This window comes from Canis lupus, chromosome 1, assembly GCF_011100685.1.
Source record: "Canis lupus familiaris isolate Mischka breed German Shepherd chromosome 1, alternate assembly UU_Cfam_GSD_1.0, whole genome shotgun sequence".
Taxonomy (NCBI): domain Eukaryota; kingdom Metazoa; phylum Chordata; class Mammalia; order Carnivora; family Canidae; genus Canis; species Canis lupus.
Genome location: NC_049222.1, coordinates 25,776,277 through 25,795,276, shown reverse-complemented (window position 1 = coordinate 25,795,276; position 19,000 = coordinate 25,776,277). Strand labels below are relative to the sequence as shown.

The following is a 19,000-nucleotide window of genomic DNA, read 5'->3' as shown; positions in this document are numbered from 1 at the left end:
CTGAAAGAAATCAATAGCTTGAGTTAAAGTAGAATAATTCCAGAAAGGTCAAAAGAATGATTAATAGGAAGAAGGACTTTGTAAAAATCTGTTAAAAGTTTAAAAAGTGGTTGCTAAAGCAAAGAAATATTTACTATGGCAGCACTTACCAAATTTAAAAAGATAAAGAGAAATGAGATTGCATTAGAAAAATCAGAAAATTCCTTATTATTGTGGTCATGGTCCTGCAATTTAATTACTTTCCCAGGGAATGTAGAAAATACTTTTATTTTTAGCAATTTAATAGAATACACTTTAGATATGGTATTTATTTATTATTCATGAACAGGCAAGCAATTTGTTATGTTCTGAGTCTAATTTTGTGCTTCTTATAGATAGAACAATAATGGAGAAAAGACTAGACTTTAATTTTCTTGCCATTCATGTATCTATGTATGCTTATATTGACACTTGAAGAATATAGCCTTGAAAGTATTTTATGCATTTAACATCCACAGACAATGACTGTGAAAGATATGAAAGATACGGCCATCAAAGGGTTTAAATTGATGATGGATGTCACATTCAAGAAACATGCCAAATACACCATAGAAGACAATGATTCTCAGAGAGAAGTTACTTCAAAGTTTTGTTTGATGAAGTCACCAAATAGTCATCTGCTGTACCCCTCCCTGCTCTATGGTGAGGGTATGAGGAAGACATATACTAATGTATGCATCATGCTATGTGTTTCAAAGAACTTTCTTAGAGTTCTTAGAGTTGATTTGCTAATTAAGGTTCCTGAATTCTAGACAAAAGGGAGGTCAGCTCATGTCCTATGATTTGAAGCTTAGAAGGATTGAGTATGACTTTCCAAAAATGGGCAGTAGGATGATCATAATATCAAAGTCAGTAAACCATGATCACAAAATTTGCAATTAAATCTTAAAATATATTGTCACAGAGTTGTCTTTAGCATGAGAATACTATGTGTGTGCCATTTTCATTAAAATGAAATTATTTGTTTCTTTTAGCTTTACTTCCTTTTTTAAAAATATTTGAAAAAAAAAATATTTGATTATTCGTGAGAGACACGGAGAGACAGGCAGAGACACAGGCAGAGGTAGAAGCAGGCTCCTCATAGGGAGCCCTATTTGGGACTCAATCCTGGATCCTGGAACCACAATCTGAGCTGAAGATAGGAGTCCAACCACTGAGCCACCCAGGCATCCCAGCTTTACTTTCTAAGAAGTAAAGTGACTTAAGGGGTGTCCAGGTGGCTCAGTTGGTTAAGCATCTGACTCCTGATTTCAACTCAGGTCATGATCTCAGAATTGTGAGATAGAGCCCTGCTAACCCACTGTCAGCATTCTACTCTGCACGGAGCCTGCTTGAGATTCTCTCTCCCTTCCCCTCTGACCCACCCCCCTCCTTTCCTGTCTTAAAAGAAAAAAAAAGTAAAGTGACTTAAATATAAATCTACAAGGTTTTCTTTGGCTTTCCTATGCTTTTTGATGAGTATACTGAAGGTTATTAGAAACTTCCTTTCTATTTTATAGTACAGTGGACTCTTGAACAACTTGGGAGTTAGGGGCACCAACCCTCCCACCCCACAAAGTTGAAAATACACTTCTGGTTCCCCCAAACTTAACTACTAGTAGCCTGCAATTGACTGGAAGCCTTACCAGGAACATGAAGAGTTGATTAACACATGTTTTATATGTTATATGTACTGTATTCTCACAACAAAGTAAGCTAGAAGAAAGAAAATGCTATGAAGAACATCATTAGGAGGAGAGACTACATTTACAATAGAGTACTGATTATTGAAAAACATCCACATATAAGTAAACCCGTGCAGTTTGAACTTGTGTTGTTCACGGTTGACTACTACATTTTCTCCCAGTATTTTCTTCCATGCTGATGCTTAACTGGTAAACAGGTGGCTAACAAGAATGGTAATTAGCGATTGTTCGACTGAGCTCGGTCGGGAGCTGTCTCCACCGGCTGTGCGGGTGTCAGTTTGTCCTGCTTCCTCTCGGCCCTTAAGTGTCTGCGGCTGACGGCCACGGCTGCGGCGGGCGGGGCCTGGCGTTTCGAGGCCGAGTGGCGCCGGGGTGAGGGGCGCGGAGGAGGAGGAGGAGGAGGAGCAGTAGCAGGAGGAGGAGCCGTGTGCCCTGGCACCGAGCGGCCGTGGCCGTGGCGTACGCCTATCTCTTCAGGTACATCATCATCGGCGACACAGGTGTTGGTAAATCATGCTTATTGCTACAGTTTACAGACAAGAGGTTTCAGCCAGTGCATGACCTGACTATCGGTGTAGAGTTTGGTGCTCGAATGATAACTATTGATGGGAAACAGATAAAACTTCAGATATGGGATACGGCAGGGCAAGAGTCCTTTCGTTCCATCACAAGGTCATATTACAGAGGTGCAGCAGGGGCTTTACTAGTGTATGATATTACAAGGAGAGATACATTCAACCACTTGACAACCTGGTTAGAAGATGCCCGCCAGCGTTCCAATTCCAACATGGTCATTATGCTTATTGGAAATAAAAGTGATTTAGAATCTAGAAGAGAAGTAAAAAAAGAAGAAGGTGAAGCTTTTGCACGAGAACATGGACTTATCTTCATGGAAACTTCTGCTAAGACTGCTTCCAATGTAGAAGAGGCATTTATTAATACAGCAAAAGAAATTTATGAGAAAATCCGAGAAGGAGTCTTTGACATTAATAATGAGGCAAACGGCATTAAAATTGGCCCTCAGCACGCTGCTACTAATGCCACACACGCGGGCAATCAGGGAGGACAGCAGGCCGGGGGAGGCTGCTGTTGAGTCCGTTTTTACCGTCTCGCTGCCCAAATGTGGCTCCTCACTTCCTCTTTCACTCTCCTGCTCAGCTGAGACATGAAACTATTTGAAATGGCTTTATGTCACAGGAGACTCTAATCCTTCGAAATTCTTGTATAACTTTGAATAAATGGTTAATGTTCACTTAAAAAAGACAGATTTTGGAGATTGTATTCATATCTATTTGCATTTGATTTCTAGGTCAATTGATGTGATTATTTTTGTTGAATGTTGTCTTGTGCCCTTACCTACGAACTGAACTGTATTAAACACTACAAAGTCATCTTGAGTATTTTAAATCAGTTTGTGTGGTTAGGTTTCCCGACACCTGTGGACCTAATGTTTAATATTCTAGAACTGTCCTCAAAAAGTTTGTCAGTTTTCAAGGCTATAAGGAAAACCAGAAGGACTCTTTTAATTCTGTATTTATCATTTACTTTCTGTATATACAGTTTAACCTGCTTGGGTGTAATTTGCCAAGCTTGAATTCTTTAATGCATTTGCATAAATTCTATACTGTTTAGAGCTTAAAGCTACAGAAGCATTGTTAGGAATTGCTTGGACACTGAATTTTAAACTTTTTGACATTGTTTTTTTTTTTTTTTTTTTTTTTTTTTTCTTTTTAAATTTATTTATTCATGATAGTCACACGGAGAGAAAGAGAGAGGCAGAGACACAGGCAGAGGGAGAAGCAGGCTCCAAGGACTGGGAGCCCGATGTGGGATTCGATCCCAGGTCTCCAGGATCGCGCCCTGGGCCAAAGGCAGGCGCCAAACCGCTGCGCCACCCAGGGATCCCACTTTTTGACATTGTTAACAAGCATGTTCATCTTTTCTTGTCACTAGTCCAAGAAAATATGCTTAATGTACATTACTAAAGGCTATGTATGTGTTAACCTGTTTTAATGCCAAAAGTTTGCTATATGTCCACAGTTTCTTTAAGACCTCCTCAGAAAAGGATTTGTTTGCCTTAATGAATACTGTTGGGTAGAAACACAGTATAATGAGTGAAATGGGCAGAAGCAAGAACTCCCTACACCTAAGCGACTCCAAGAAGAATGAATGTCCACATTTAGATGGCACATTATGAGGACTTTAATCTTTCCTTAAACACAATAATGTTTTCTTTTGCTTTTATTCACATGATTTCTAAGTATATTTTTCATGCAGGACAGTTTTTCAACCTTGATGTACAGTGACTGTGTAAAATTTTTCTTTCAGTGGCAACCTATAATCTTTAAAATATGGTAAGCATCTTGTCTGTTTTGAAGGGGATATGACAATAAATCTACCAGATGGAAAATCCTGTCAAAAGTAGAAAAGCTTTAGTAATTTACTCAGTGTGATGGTTTTATCCTTTTTTTTCTCTCTCTCTCTCTCCCTTGGTCTATAATGAAATTGTTACAGCAGTGCAAAATAAAATCCTATGTATAAAAAAAAAAAAAAAAAGAATGGTAATTAGCTTAAACACACACACACACACACACACACACACAAAACAAAAAACCTTGGTACAAGAAAGGGAATGAAATTCCTCACCTTCAGTTTTTTTCATCTTCCTTTTTTTCCTATGAGGATGTAGGAGGAGCACATGAATGTTATATGCATATTAGAAACCCCTATAGTAATTGCTTAAAAAGAATGTAACTTGAGAATTAGTGGTACTTACTTTAGAAATTTTTAGGTGAAAATGTTTGCTAAATCTATCTTTCAGGAATAAATCTGTCATTTCTGTAAACAGGAGTTGGGGGATTAGCTGGCAGAGATCCCAAATGCAGTTTGGTAGCATCCCTATATGGTTGTAAACAGCCATGTTCCTCCTTCTCTATCTTTAATTCCATTGCTAAAATGTGTCCCATAAAATAGTTAGGCTATTATTTCTCCACAGGGGGGATAAGACGCCAGAGCAGGAAGGATAAGTAGGATAGAACTGCCTTGGATTCAACAGTTAAAATTAGTTGGAGAATTAGCATCCAAAAATATCAGTTGGAGGGCCAAAACCCAACTCATAATTCAAAATCAAAAAGAAGAAGGAGGAGAAGCAGAAGAAGCAGAAGAAGAAAAAGAGAAAAGAAATAAAAGAAAAAAGAAAAAGAAAAAACCCCAATCCAATTAAAAAATGGACAGAGGACTTGAATAGATATTTTTATTTTTCTCCAAAGAAGATGTACAGATAGCCGATAGGCACATGAAAAGATGCTCTCAACATAATTAACCACCATGGAAATATGAATCAAAGCCACAATGAGATACCATCTCACACTTGTCAGAATGGCTATTATCAAAAACATAAGAAATTACAAGTGTTGGAAGGATGTGGAAAAAAGGGAGTCCTTGTGCACTGTTGGTAGGAATGTAAATTGGTGTAGCCACTATAGAAAACATATGGAAATTCCTCAAAAAACGACCATGTGATCCAGTAATTACACTTCTATTTATTCGACGAAAACAAAAAAAAATCATAAAGACATATGCACTCTTATGTTTACTGCAGCATTAGATTAATGGGTAAAGGAGATGTGGTATATATATTTACATTGAAATATTATTCATTCATAAAAAAATGAATCTTTGCCATTTGCAAACATGGATAGACCTTGATGGTATTATGCTAAGTGAAATAAGTCAGACAGAGAAAGACAAATACCAAATGATTTCATTTATATGTGAAACATAAAAACCAAAACAAATGAACATATGAACAAAACAGAAACAGACTCATAGATACAGAGAACAAACTGATGGTTATCAGAAGGGACAAGGGTGGGGATGGACAAAATAAGTAAATGGAATTAAGAGGTACATGTCCCAGTTAAAAAATAAGTAAGACATGGGGATGTAATGTACAGCATAGGAAATATAGTCAACAGTATTGTAACAACTTTGCATGACGACAGATGATAACTAGACTTGTGTTAGGATCATTTTGTGATGTTTATAAATACCAAATCAGTACTTTGTACACCTGAAATGAATACAATCTTGTATGTCAATTATTCTTCAATAAAAAAAGAATCAGTTGAAGAAAGTTTTAAATTTCAAATCTGCATTCATCATCCTGCAGCTCTCTTAATTGTTTTATGTATTTTTTAAAATCATTTTTCTTTTTTTAAATCATTACTTAAATGTAAGAACAAAATGGGAAACTCCTTGACTACTGGCTAAGACCACTGGTTTAGGGGGCAACAATGAAACTAGAAACCCTCTCTCCTCCCATTCTATTCTCTCCTCAACCTTTATTTTCTCTGTTTCAGAGACCCTGAGAACGAAGGTTTCTGAACAACCTCATGCTTTTTCTTCAGCTTTTCTTCTGCTTGGAACCAGCTTTCTCTCTTCTGTTTAAATTTCACTCATCTATTGAGAACCAGATGGAAAGTCTTGCCCCCACCAGATCATTCTTGTCTACCTCAGCCTGAAATTCTCTTGTCCATATTTTGTTTTACATATTTTGCCTAGACCTAGTTGTTTTTTATCTGTGGTGCAGAATCATTTAGGTTTTAAGTGTTGGTGTGTTTTGCCTTATCGGCTGATTTGTAGAATCTCTGCAGCCAGGGACTAGTTCATGCTTTCTTGTTCTTTCACTATGTCTTGTGTGTTGTGGGCACTCAGTAAATAGTTATTGCTCAATGCGTGATGGTGCTCATGGGTGCTGAGGATCTATCACTTGGTCTATTAGTAACTGGTCATGTCTGATATTTGTGAAATCTTTAATGGCCAAAGACTCTCTACAGTATTAAATGTTATGCTTTGTAGTAGATAGTGCTTTTTTCTCCAATGTACTTTAAAAAGGAAAGTTATCCTAATTCATGAGCATGTTGCCTTCCAAAAGAACTTATCAAAATCTACCACCCCAAAAACAAATAATCCAGTCAAGAAACGGGCAGAAGAAATGAATAGACATTTCTCTAAAGAAGACATAAAAATGGCCAGCAGACACATGAAAAAAGGTTCCACATTACTTGTCATCATAGAAATACAAATCAAAACCACAATGAGATACCACCTCACACCAGTGAGAATGGGGAAAATTAACAAGACAGGAAACGACAAATGTTGGAGAGGATGTGGAGAAAGGGGAAGCATCTTGCACTGTTGGTGGGAATGTGAACTGGTGCAGCCACTCTGGAAAACTGTGTGGAGGTTCCTCAAAGAGTTAAAAATAGACCTGCCCTACGACCCAGCAATTGCACTGCTGGGTATTTAATCCAAAGATACAAATGCAGTGAAATGCCGGGACACCTGCACCCCAATGTTTATAGCAGCAATGTCCACAATAGCCAAACTGTGGAAGGAGCCTCAGTGTCCATTGAAAGATGAATGGATAAAGAAGATGTGGTCTACATATACAATGGAATATTCCTCAGCCATCAGAAAGGACGAATGCCCACCATTTGCTTCGATGTGGATGGAACTGGAGGGTATCATGCTGAGTGAAGTAAGCCAATCAGAGAAGGACAATCGTCATATGGTTCCACTCATACAGAGAATATAAGAAACAGGGCAGAGGATCACAGGGAAAGGGAGAGAAAACTGGCTGGGAAGTCATCAGAGAGGGAGAAAATCCATGAGAGATTTTTAACTATAGGAAACAAACAGGGTTGTTAGAGGGGAGGTGGGTGGGAGAATGGAGTAACTGGGTGACGGGCATTAAGAAGGGCACATGATGTGATGAGCACTGAGCATGTGATGTGATGTGATACACAACTGATAAATTGTTGAACACTACATCTGAAACTAATATACTACATGTTGGCAAATTGAATTTAAATTTAAGAAATATACATGTAAATGGTATTTTGCAAATTTCTGTATGCAGAATGAAGATACTGGGCCAACAAGGGGAGGGAGTGGAGACAGCCTGTCATCCTAAAGCTCACTTAGTGTCTGCTGCTAGCTCTCTATGTGACCCGCATACTAAAACATCAGGCTTTCATTTTTGCCCATTCTGTACTGACCAGAGCTCTGAGAAGTACCACAGAGGTGTGCTTGCCCCTCACACAGAAGCAAGGGTGGCCCACCTTTGGCGTCTACCTGTGTCTGATTCAGGTGCTCTGGTTAGTGAGATGCTAGTCAAAGCTCCACACCTGGCTGAAGACGAATGTCTCCAATCATTATACATCCTTAAGTGATTCCCCCTTTCAAAATAAAAGACACCATGAAAAGAACACAACACATAATGAAACAATTTTCAAGTGAAAATAATTTCCTGGTCCCACAAGGCAGTAGACTTCAATTAAATAAAATCTGATTATTTGTTCCAGACTTATTTGAGAAAGAAGTGACTGTATTTTCTAATACATATTCAGTCTTTCTATGAACATAAGGAACATCAGTTACAATAAATTAGATAATTAATTGGTTGCTTCTCTTCTCCTTCACCTCCCCTTCCAGTCTTCTGGACTTTTCTTCTTTTTTAAAATTTCTGGCCCTGGCATAAGGAAAGAGCTTGCTAAATGTGAGTGATATAATTTGTAACCAGGAAAGTATACAGTGAATAACGACCATTTAAACTCAGGTTAACATTCTATGAACTTGAAAATAAAGTTTAAGGTAAATAAATGAGAAAGATCATAACTAATATTTTAGCATAAATTAAATCTCTTCCTTGAGTCTTCTATATTTTTCTATGAAAATTTATATAAAATATAGACTATTTTATGTATTATGTACTGCATTATGTATCTTTTTTAAAAAGATTTTATTTATTTATGCATGTGAGACACAGGCAGAGGGAGAAGCAGACGGGACTCGATCCCAGGACCCTGGGATCACGCCCTGAGGCAAAGGCAGATGCTCAACTGCTGAGCCACCCAGGTGCCCCCTATATTATATATCTGACAAAGTTTCATGTGTCCTTGCTTTTTCTGAAGGAAATATGGGATTGCTCTTCATATGGAAATGGATCTTGCCCAGGATATCAAAATGGATCTTGGACAACCACTGGGTGTCCAAGCTGTTATGTTTTCATTTATGGCAGGAGCCATATTCATCATGGTGTTTGGCAATCTTGCCATAATCATTTCCATTTCCTACTTCAGGATGCTTCACACACCAACCACCTTCCTCATCCTCTCCATGGTAGTCACTGGTTTCCTCCTGGGACTCACCAATCATGCCCTATAGTATTGTCAGATCGGTGGAGACTTGCTGGTATTTCGGGTTTACATTTTGCAAGATTCATTACAGTTTTGACCTGATGCTTGGCATACCATCCATTTTTTTATCTTTGCTCTGTGGCCATTGATAGATTTTATGCTATCTGTTACCCTTTATGTTGTTCTACAAAAATGACGATTTCCCTCACTAAGCGGTTGCTACTTCTCTGCTGGTCCGTCCCCCAAGCATTTGCTTTCTAGGTGGTCTTCTCAGAGGCCTACGCCCATGGTATAGAAGGCTATGATATCTTGGTGGCTTGTTCCAGTTCCTGCCCAGTGATGTTCAACAAGCTATGGGGAACCACCTTGTTGATGGCAGGTTTCTTCACTCCTGGGTCTGTGATGGTGGAGATTTATGGCAATATTTTTGCAGTATCAAGAAAACATGCTCGTACAATCAATAACTTGCCAGAAAATCAAAATAATCAAATGAGGAAAGACAAAAAAGTGGCCAAAACTTTAGGAATAGTGATGAGTGTTTTCTTATTATGTTGGTTTCCCTGTTTCTTCACAATTTTATTGGATCCATTCCTGGACTTCTCTACTCCCGTGGTTTTGTTTGATGCTTTGATACGGTTTGTCTATTTTAACTCCACATGTAATCCCTTAATATATTGTTTCTTCTATCCCTGGTTTTGAAGAGAACTGAAGTACATTTTACCAGGTAAAATTTTCAGCTCACATTTCCATAATACTAATTTGTTTACTCAAAAAGAAACCGAATAGACTTCTGTATGAATGAATTGAAGAAAAAAACCTAGAACTTAGAAAGTCACTTAAAGTGTGTGTGTGTGTGTGTGTGTCTGCTTTTGGCTACCATGGCAAGCTTTTCATTTCTAAGACTTGAGGAAAAAATAGGAATTTTCTCTTTGAACTCCAAATCCCTCTTATTCAGAATACATGATACACCCACTACTTTTAGGTATAATAAAAAAGAAGAAAGAAAGATAAAGAGAAGATGAGGAAAAGTCTGGAATGGTGTGAAGAGAACACACAGGACTTTTATACCAGTTGGAAGGGATCAGGGCACAAGCTGAGCTTAATGACTGCTGCCCCCTCCTACCAGCACCAGCACTTTGTGTGCTATTTCTATTCGCTTTTTGTTCCTTGGCACCTGACCAGATATATTTTAAAACATCAACTAATAATCACAGATAAATGAATATAGAAATAATTTAAAAATTGCATAATCTGTCAGAAACCAATCATTGGTTACCAGAGAGTTAAAGCTTTACTAGATTTTACTGTGGTGAGGTTAAAGTTTTCTTTAAAAAAAATAAGGGCAGCCACACATTAAAGACCACAGATTTCACACATATATCATCTTAACCACAGCCGCTGGCAGTTTTCTATTTATTTGCAGGAGACTTCTACTCTGTGTTTCCTTCCTCCCTGAGACTCATCCACATTTTGTGGATTGGTGTTCTGATTTATTTATTTATTTATTTATTTATTTATTTATTTTAAGAGAGAGAACACATGTGCAAGTGGGGGTTAGGGTAGAGGGAGAGAAAGAGAGAGTGCCAGGCCGACTCCATGCTCAGTGTGGAGCCCCACTCATGTCTGGATCTCACAACTCTGAGATCATGACCTGAGCTGAAACCAAGAGTCAGACACCAAAGGACTAAGCCATCTGGGTGCTCCTGTATTCTGATTTTTAATAAATGTAAATATATACCAAAAAGTTGTGTTTTGTTTGTTTGTTTGCCTTAATATTTATGCATACATTTTTGAATCTTAGAGTGGTAGGAGGAGAAAGCTAAAAAGAAAACTAATATTTATAGTGTGGGGGGGCTCTAGGTACTGGAAACTATATATTTGTTAATTCAGTGTCCTTTTAACTGTAAACTAAGATCCATAAATAACTCATGAAATGAAGTTAGTGGTCTGCAACTGGTGGTGTGCTGCTAAGTATTTAACACCTGGCCCTGAAAAGAAAGAAAGAAAAACAAAGAAAGAGAAAGCTTTGATTTGTAGAATTTGACAATTTTTCTTTCTTTCTTCATATATATATATATATATATATCAAGAAAATTGTCAAATATATATATATGTCAAATATATATGTATATATATACATACAAATATATAAATATATTGTATATATATTGCCCTTTACATTATTCCATGAAACTGATTCATATATATATATATATATACATATACATATATATAATGTATATATACATTTAGCTGATTTAGCTAAATACATTTAGCTGGTTTTAAGTTATGATTGTAAGATCACCTGGCTTTCAGAATTCCTGAAAATTTAACCTGTTTTTGTCAGTGGATATGAGTGGTGCCAGTACACCACTGGCTGCAAATGACATTTTTCATGAAAAGCAAAGAACAGAAGAAAATAGATCTCAGAATATGTCACTTATATTAAGGGTAAATATTACCTTACAACATTTTAATTTTAGTTAGTGTGTGTGTTAACCGCATTCCACTAAAATTTTTTTGGTTAATTTCTTTACACTATATCAATGAACAGATTAGCAATTTTTCCTCTTTGTGGAAGTTTACATAACTGCCTGTAAGTCTGCTTTGATTACTTAATTGCACAAATCACAAACAATGACCATTCAGCGATCAGCTGAAATATTAGTTTTGCCCACCTGCCCAAAGATAGCCCTGCCACTTATGGTCTAGACCCTCCATCCTTGCTAGCCTGCCGATAGGTTGGTCCCTCCCTATAGCCTTAACTGGAGGAAAAATGGCAGAGATCCTTTGAGATGGTGAAAGAAATTGCAAGTACAAAATAAATGGAAACAAAAATTTTTCAAGAAGAGAGTAATTAAAGCCATATGCAGTTATGAAAGCTAATATGGTATGTTGGATGCTATTGAGTCTATTTGGTAATTCTTTTTAATGAAATACTGATGTTTATGCTGTTTGGTATTTGAACACATGCACACAGATGTCCCTATCTTTATTTTTTCTTTTTATTTTAAAAGACCAATTGCTAAAATACATAAGCAAAATAGATTTTAGTTTTATTGTAAAGTAGAATCTTTTTTTTAAGATTTTTATTTATTTATTCATGAGAGACACACACAGAGAGGCAGAGGCACAGGCAGAGGGAGAAGCAGGCTCCATGCAGGGAGCCCAACGTGGGTCTTGATCCCGGGTCTCCAGGTTCAGGCCCTGGGCCGAAGGCGGCACCAAACCGCTGAGACACCTGGGCTGCCCAAAGTAGAATCATTTTGAATTAATATTTATTAAATTTTCTCCCAATTCTTTGACATATGACTTTAGAAAATAAAACTAAATATCTTGGTGTAAGTTTGCTGACATTTGTTGAAGAGGTTTAGACATTCTTTTCTTTCTTTCCTTTTTTTTTTTTTTAACAGAAGGATAATGTTTGTGATGGTGGTTGATGTTTATGCTGGTGCCTACAGATGTGATAAAAATTTGGCAGCCCAGGGATGCCTGGGTGGCTCAGTGGTTGAGCGTCTGCCTTTCGCCCAGGGCGTGATCCCAGGGTGCTGGGATCGAGTCCCTCATTGGGTTCCCTGCAGGGAGCCTGCTTCTCCCTCTGCCTGTGTCTCTGCCTCTCTGTGTGTGTCTCCCATAAATAAAGTCTTTAAAAAAATTGTTAGCTCTATGTGCACCATAAAGTTTTTTACAATGCTTCTTTTCTTTTTGTTAGATATCCTATCCATATTTTAAAAACATCAAATAGTTCCTCCATAAAGTTCTGCTCAGTTAGTCCCCTTTCATTGAAACAGATCATTTTTTCTATAGGTTTTCATGGCACTTTTTGGTTTCAGAATATAGTCATCCTGACTTGTTTGCTAGTGAAGGAAGTAATACATCTTCCTATATACTGTCTGGCTTTCATCATTTCCCAGATTTAGTAAAGTAGTCTCCCTTCCACAACCAGGATTTTTAAGGAATTTGCAAATGAGAAAACTGAGCCCAGACATATTAAATGATCTGTCCTGGATTATACAGACAGTTATAAAAACGGAACTAGAACCTGGCTCTTCTTACGCAGTGTTCTTTGTCCACTGACTGAACTGATTTTTTTCAAGATTTGTGAGACTTTAATTGGCTTTTCTTACTAAGGATTTTAGTCAAATTGATATAAATCACTAAAGCAAAAATAAATACTTCCCTCTTCCACCAATATCTTAATACATTCAGGAGTCAAGGTCTAAACAGCAATCTTTTCTAAATCAGACAATTGTCCCTCCTTTGGATATTAGCCAATGTTTAATTTAGCCTACACATATCTGTGTATTTTTAATATATAGAAGGATACCTTATCTTTGCTACCTTATCCTCCCAGAATGAAGCCAAAATTCCCATGAAACTGATATAAAATTGTCCTTCATATGGGAAAAAAAAAAAAAAAAAAAAACCTGAGAAGTACTTGGGACATTAAAAATACACAGAATATTTCAATATCCTCCAGGAAAGAGAGTTAGAAGGGCAATTACACTGGGGCTCTGCACTTTACTCCTCTGTTGGAGCTCCTGGATCTGAATACCCCACTTCAGGTCTCTTGAGAGCAGAGGCAAACTTACATGAATCAGATATCTCAATCCTTAACACTGCACTTCCTAGAACTTCCTGACATCACACCTGTAAAGCCACCATAAGAGACTCAATGGTTCCCAACTAACTTTTCAGAAGAGGGAAGGTACTGGGTCAATTTAAAAAATTGGAAATGTACTATCCCTTTAAAAAAAAAAAAAAAAAGCCAATTTACTCTCTTTTACAAAATAGTTGGACCAGATCACTAAATTTCATAGAAAACCAGAAATTGTTGCAGTAGAGGATGTAGGATTTTTTTCCTAACTGGAAAATGATTATTATGAAATTTAAGTGAAAGAAACTTTGTAAATTTTCCTTCAAACTTTATTTGGCAAGGTTTGTAAATTTCTATGTGGTGGCATATAAAACATGTTTTTATAAAATTCAAGAACTATGCCAAACTCGATTTAATAAATATAAGGTACTTAAATGTCTCAATAATGCTAAATTGTACTCTCCCCTTTAATATTATAATTTAATAAACAATTCTTGTTATATTCTACTTAATTCACTACATATTTCAATTTTGGTATTTTTCTCTTGCCAGCAGCATTGACTTAAGGTATTCAGCTGTTCTTTGCTGCTCAAAATTATTTACTCACTTCAGATACAAAGAGTCCAAACAAAAAATGCAGTTTCCTTATTGTCTAGAATTGTTCTTCTGGAATTCATTGAACATACAAATAACATAGGTATCTTGCTAAGAAGTGCACTTTGGGATAGCTTAAGATTTTTCATTTCCCGGGGATCCCTGGGTGGCGCAGCGGTTTGGCGCCTGCCTTTGGCCCAGGGCTCGATCCTGGAGACCCGGGATCGAATCCCACATCAGGCTCCCGGTGCATGGAGCCTGCTTCTCCCTCTGCCTGTGTCTCTGCCTCTCTCTCTCTCTGTGACTATCATAAATAAATAAAAATTAAAAAAAAAAAGATTTTTCATTTCCCAAAACATTTCTGGGAGATGACAATGTGGCTGTTCTATGGAACATGCTTTGATGAGCAAGGCCGAGTGGGAGAAATGATAAGCAGATGAAGCCATAGACTTTCTGCTGTCCAAATAGCTCAGATGTGAATTGTTATCATAATTAGAGAAAGAAAGACATGGTGGGAGGGTCACTGAACAGGAGCCAAAAGACCTAGGTTATAATGTTGGTTCCAGCCTTTAATGGCAATAGTTACTTCAAGGCTTTAGTTATAGTGGGAATGTGCCTTTCAAGTAATTTAGAAACTTTAAGACATAAAAAATTTTAATTGTGGACTGGGTTTCATTTAGCATACTGTTTATTTTGGGAGGAAGTTTATTACCTACGTTCTGAGCAGCACTTAACTGTTTTCCTGATATTTTAATCATTCCTAAACCAGATGTCTCTACTACCATGAGAGAAGATGCTTATTAACCAGATTTCGGGTGTTGTTGGGATTAGTGTCCTTGCATTTAACTCAACAAGCTGTTACTACATACCTGCCATGTACACAGCTCTGTAGAAAGTGTTGCAAGAGTTGGAAGGGTAATGGGGATAGACAGAAAATTTTTTCAAGAAACTTACAGTGAAGGGGCACCTGGGTGGCTCAGCAGGTTAAGTGCCTACCTTTGGCTCAGGTCATGATCCCAGGGTCCTGGGATAGAGCCCTGCTTTGGGCTCCCTGCTCAGTAGGAGCCTGCTTCTCCTTCTCTCTGTTCCCTTCACCCGCATTGTGCTCTCTGTCTCTCTCAAATAAATAAATAAAATCGTATTTAAAAAAAAAAAAGAGATTTACAGTTAAGATAAGGCTATTTTAGAAAACAATTGTGCCAGAAGGAAACAAAGGTATTTGAAATCAAAGTCCCTGTAACATGAGGAAGTGGAATCACCTATCTCTGGGATCTTTGGCCACCCTAATACTGTATAATTTCATGAGGTTAACTCCAACTGGGAGAGTCAAAAAAAGATCCTGGAAGGAAATGATACTTCTGCTGAGCCTTGAAGTGGTCAGAGATGAAAAGGGCAATCAGGTGCAGGAAAGGGGATTGGCTAAGCCATGGAGTGAGCATTTGCAGGGCAGTATGGGGACCGCTGTGGGCAGAGTGTCTGTGCTATTGCCAACTGCAGGAAGAAGAGGCAGCAGACAGATGCTGGTAACATATACTTGCAGCGTGCAGAAGCATGCTCTGCTGTTCTAGCCAGGGTGTGCTTTCTCAGGCTCTTTCCCTTGTGTCCAACGGAAAACGTGTATGTGATCTTGATAAAAAGTATACTTAGAACAGTTCCTCTTGGGTCCTCTAACACTTTCTCTGATGCATAATTTTAGCAGAGATTCTTCTGTTCTGCTGGTTTTCAAAAATGCCATTGTTTACAGCTAATTATAAGAAAGATGTTTGGCTTTGCTTTTTGTTTTTGCTCTTCTTTCTGCCCTCGCTTTCCGAAATGCAGGTTGCTCTGCCTGTTCTCCGTGCATTTTTACTGTCACTTTAAATGTGTTTCCTGATGCCAGCTGCTTTTGAGAAGGCAACATGCTCAAGAGGTCGCCTCTACCCGTGGCCAGCTGCTATGTGATTAGACAAGGCTGACTCACGAACTGTGAGCCATTTGGAATCAATCAGTCATTTACGTGCCAGATGCTACTTTTACTTTTTGGTGTCATCACATGTAAACTACTACAGTTATAAAGTAGCCTTACAGAAAGAACTATTTTCCTTCTGGTTTTTAGTTTTCAGTGTTATATTTGAATATAGTCTACCTGTCATCCTTGAAATGTCTTCCAAGGAGTCTTTGTGATTGTAGTCTTTAAATAGTCCTTATAGACTATATTAGGTATTAAGGAATTAAGCAGAAAAGATCCAATATATGAATTTTCATAAATTTCAAACCTTTGCTTTTTGTTTGTTTTTATTATACTACCTATACTATTTACACCTTGTACTGTCACCCTGCTGTCTTCGTTTAACAAATTCAATAGAAAATTAATACAAATCTGCTCTTTGGGTAAGATTTACTATCAGGCTAAGCATGATGATAGAGCATTAAAAACAGAATTCATATTTGAGACTTTGTAGCTTAAGATAAATTTCTTAGAAGATTATATTAAAATTGACATCATTTTTTGACTTGTGGTAAGAGAAATGAAACACTGTTAGCGTTAGTTCTAGGCCTTTGAATCAGTGCCGGTTTTGATAAGAGACTCTTTCTTACTGGCACACCATGAGCAGACTTTCAGAAGAGTGCATGGTTTCAGAGGCTAGTTTGAAATTTTATGTGGTTTTCTTAAGCAGTTGGGCAATCAGTTGAAATATGCAAGGCTTCAGCCTTAAATTCCAGGACAATCAGAATTCAAAGGAGAAAAAAAAAAAAGAAAGCACATTATTTATTAATGTTATCCAAATTTTTTTTTTGTTATCCAAATTTGTGTTCAAATTTTTTTAAAAACTTTAAAATTTCCTTCTTATTACATTTAATTTGAGTCAGTGTATTAAAGAACAACAGTACTAATTATTCATATCTCCCTTTGCTGATCCTTCATACTTGATATTTCTCAACAGTTAAAAATGAGAAAAATCTTAATTTGGATTACAGTGTATGTACGTACATACATACATAGATGGCAATGGCGATTTTAAGTTCTTTACCAAATAGGATCCAGAACAGGATATTGTGTTTTCTAGCAGTGGTGATACTTGTATTAGTTGGTGCCTTACAGATAGCATGTACAAATATCTGCCTCCTTCTGTTAGAACCATGGATCATAAATTTCCCATTTTCTACTACATCTTATATAATACTAGCACTTTAAGGTTATGGAAATTTGATTCTGAACCTAAAATTTGCTGTTGGGCTACCTTTTCCTCCTACTAAAATCAATGTGTTCACTGAAGATTCTCTTCAATGAGCTTTAGCTCCATGATATAATCTTGCATTGAAAATCTGACTTCTTACACATGTATGTGATTGGAGATACGCCAAACTTTTTATCAGTCGGTGCTTGAAAGTGAAACTTAAGGGAGAAAAAGAAAAAGATCCCCAGAGTAAGTTCCTCAAATTATCAATATTTGAACATTTTAAACTTACAAAAATGGCAATTTCATAGAGGCATGTAGTTCAACATAGTAAATTACATGGAAGATTCAAAATAAGGCAAACTTGGAGGAGATGCCATAATTCTTAGGAGGAAAAGCAGGGAGGAAGGTAAAAATAATGCTAATGGTGTTAAATATTTTCAGAGACAACTTCTCCACTTCATAGAGGAAACTGAGGCTCTGGGACACTGAAAAACTTGTCCAAAGTAATATGGTTAATAAGTGGTTGAGCCAATCATCAAACCAGGTCAGCCTGATTTCAAAGCCCTACTGTAGGATGTAAGACAGCTAGGAGACTGGAAACTGCATCACACAATACATCTTTGTAAACATTCATTTGAGGTCTTCTCCAGTTCTGAAAGTACCGAAGTACTGAAAGTGAAGTTTCCCTTGTATAAAATAGTAATGTGCAAGGTGGAAAATTTGACCTCATGTCAAAACGCCTCCTAGAATCCTCTCAATCCTTAAAGTGGAGCAGTTATTTATATGCAGTACTCCCATGATGTTGTTTCAGGGTCATAATTGTCATCATTAAGGTCATATGGGCAATTGAGATGTGACAGGGAGTTTCTTGGGCAATAATATACTTGAAGTACATAAGTCTTCAAGGACTTACATACTGTGCAAGTTTAATTGTGAGTCTGTGCTTTCCATACACTATTTAATTTATGAGAGTATGTGAGTTTCAGCTGGAAGAAAATCTCCAACTCTGCGAAGTGATTAGGTAAGGTGCTAAAACATTGCATAAATGACTGGAAAGAGCCAGTATAACCCCATCTTAATGCATTCATGAAACGCCAAGGAGTCATGTGCCATCACTGTCACCACCTCCCAGGTGCATTTAGCTGAAGCAGTTAGGAGCCCCTGCCCCCACTGACTCTTTTGTATTTATCTAAACTCAGTATCTTGAATCCTCTTCTCAGTAGCCTAAGGGATCAGTAAAATATGTCTACAGTAATCTTTCTACTTGTCTAAATGTTGCCTAAATAACAAGAGATTATTTTATAGCACCATAGAAGCAATTTAGTCCTGGAAGATAAGCTCATGAACTGTGCTCTTGGATCTAGTCTATTTGTTTATAGCAAGGTTTCAAGCATATTGAAGCAACTGCTTTTATTGGAAGAATGCATATATTTTTTTAAACAAACCAAAACTTATCATTTACTTATATTTTATTCATTTGAAAATTTATATTTTTATTAATTCGAAAATATTTATATTTTTATTCATTCAAAAATTTATATTTTTATTCATTCGAAAAGTGTCTGTCATAAGCGCCAACCAAGGTGCTGAGAATCCGGAGGTTAATAAGATATACAGCTTCCTTGCCTCATGATAATATATTAAAAAGTTGTGCCTGATAAGATGTAGTTGTTACTTAGAGTTTATTTTAGGAGATAAAGTCAAGAAAATACAAGATGTGAG

General features: G+C 37.1%; 1 protein-coding gene and 1 pseudogene across 1 annotated transcript; both read left to right on the top strand.

Moving 5' to 3' along the window:
* The first annotated feature begins 500 nt into the window (after positions 1 to 500).
* Positions 501 to 3,424, top strand: LOC119874067 (ras-related protein Rab-2A-like). Its single transcript, XM_038525477.1, has 2 exons — positions 501 to 687; positions 2,102 to 3,424. Exons 1-2 carry the CDS (start codon positions 501 to 503, stop codon positions 2,815 to 2,817), a joined length of 903 nt encoding a protein of 300 aa, XP_038381405.1. The 3' UTR covers positions 2,818 to 3,424.
* A 5,260-nt stretch (positions 3,425 to 8,684) lies between these two features.
* LOC119875955 lies at positions 8,685 to 9,712 on the top strand (annotated as a pseudogene).
* The last annotated feature ends 9,288 nt before the right edge of the window (positions 9,713 to 19,000 follow it).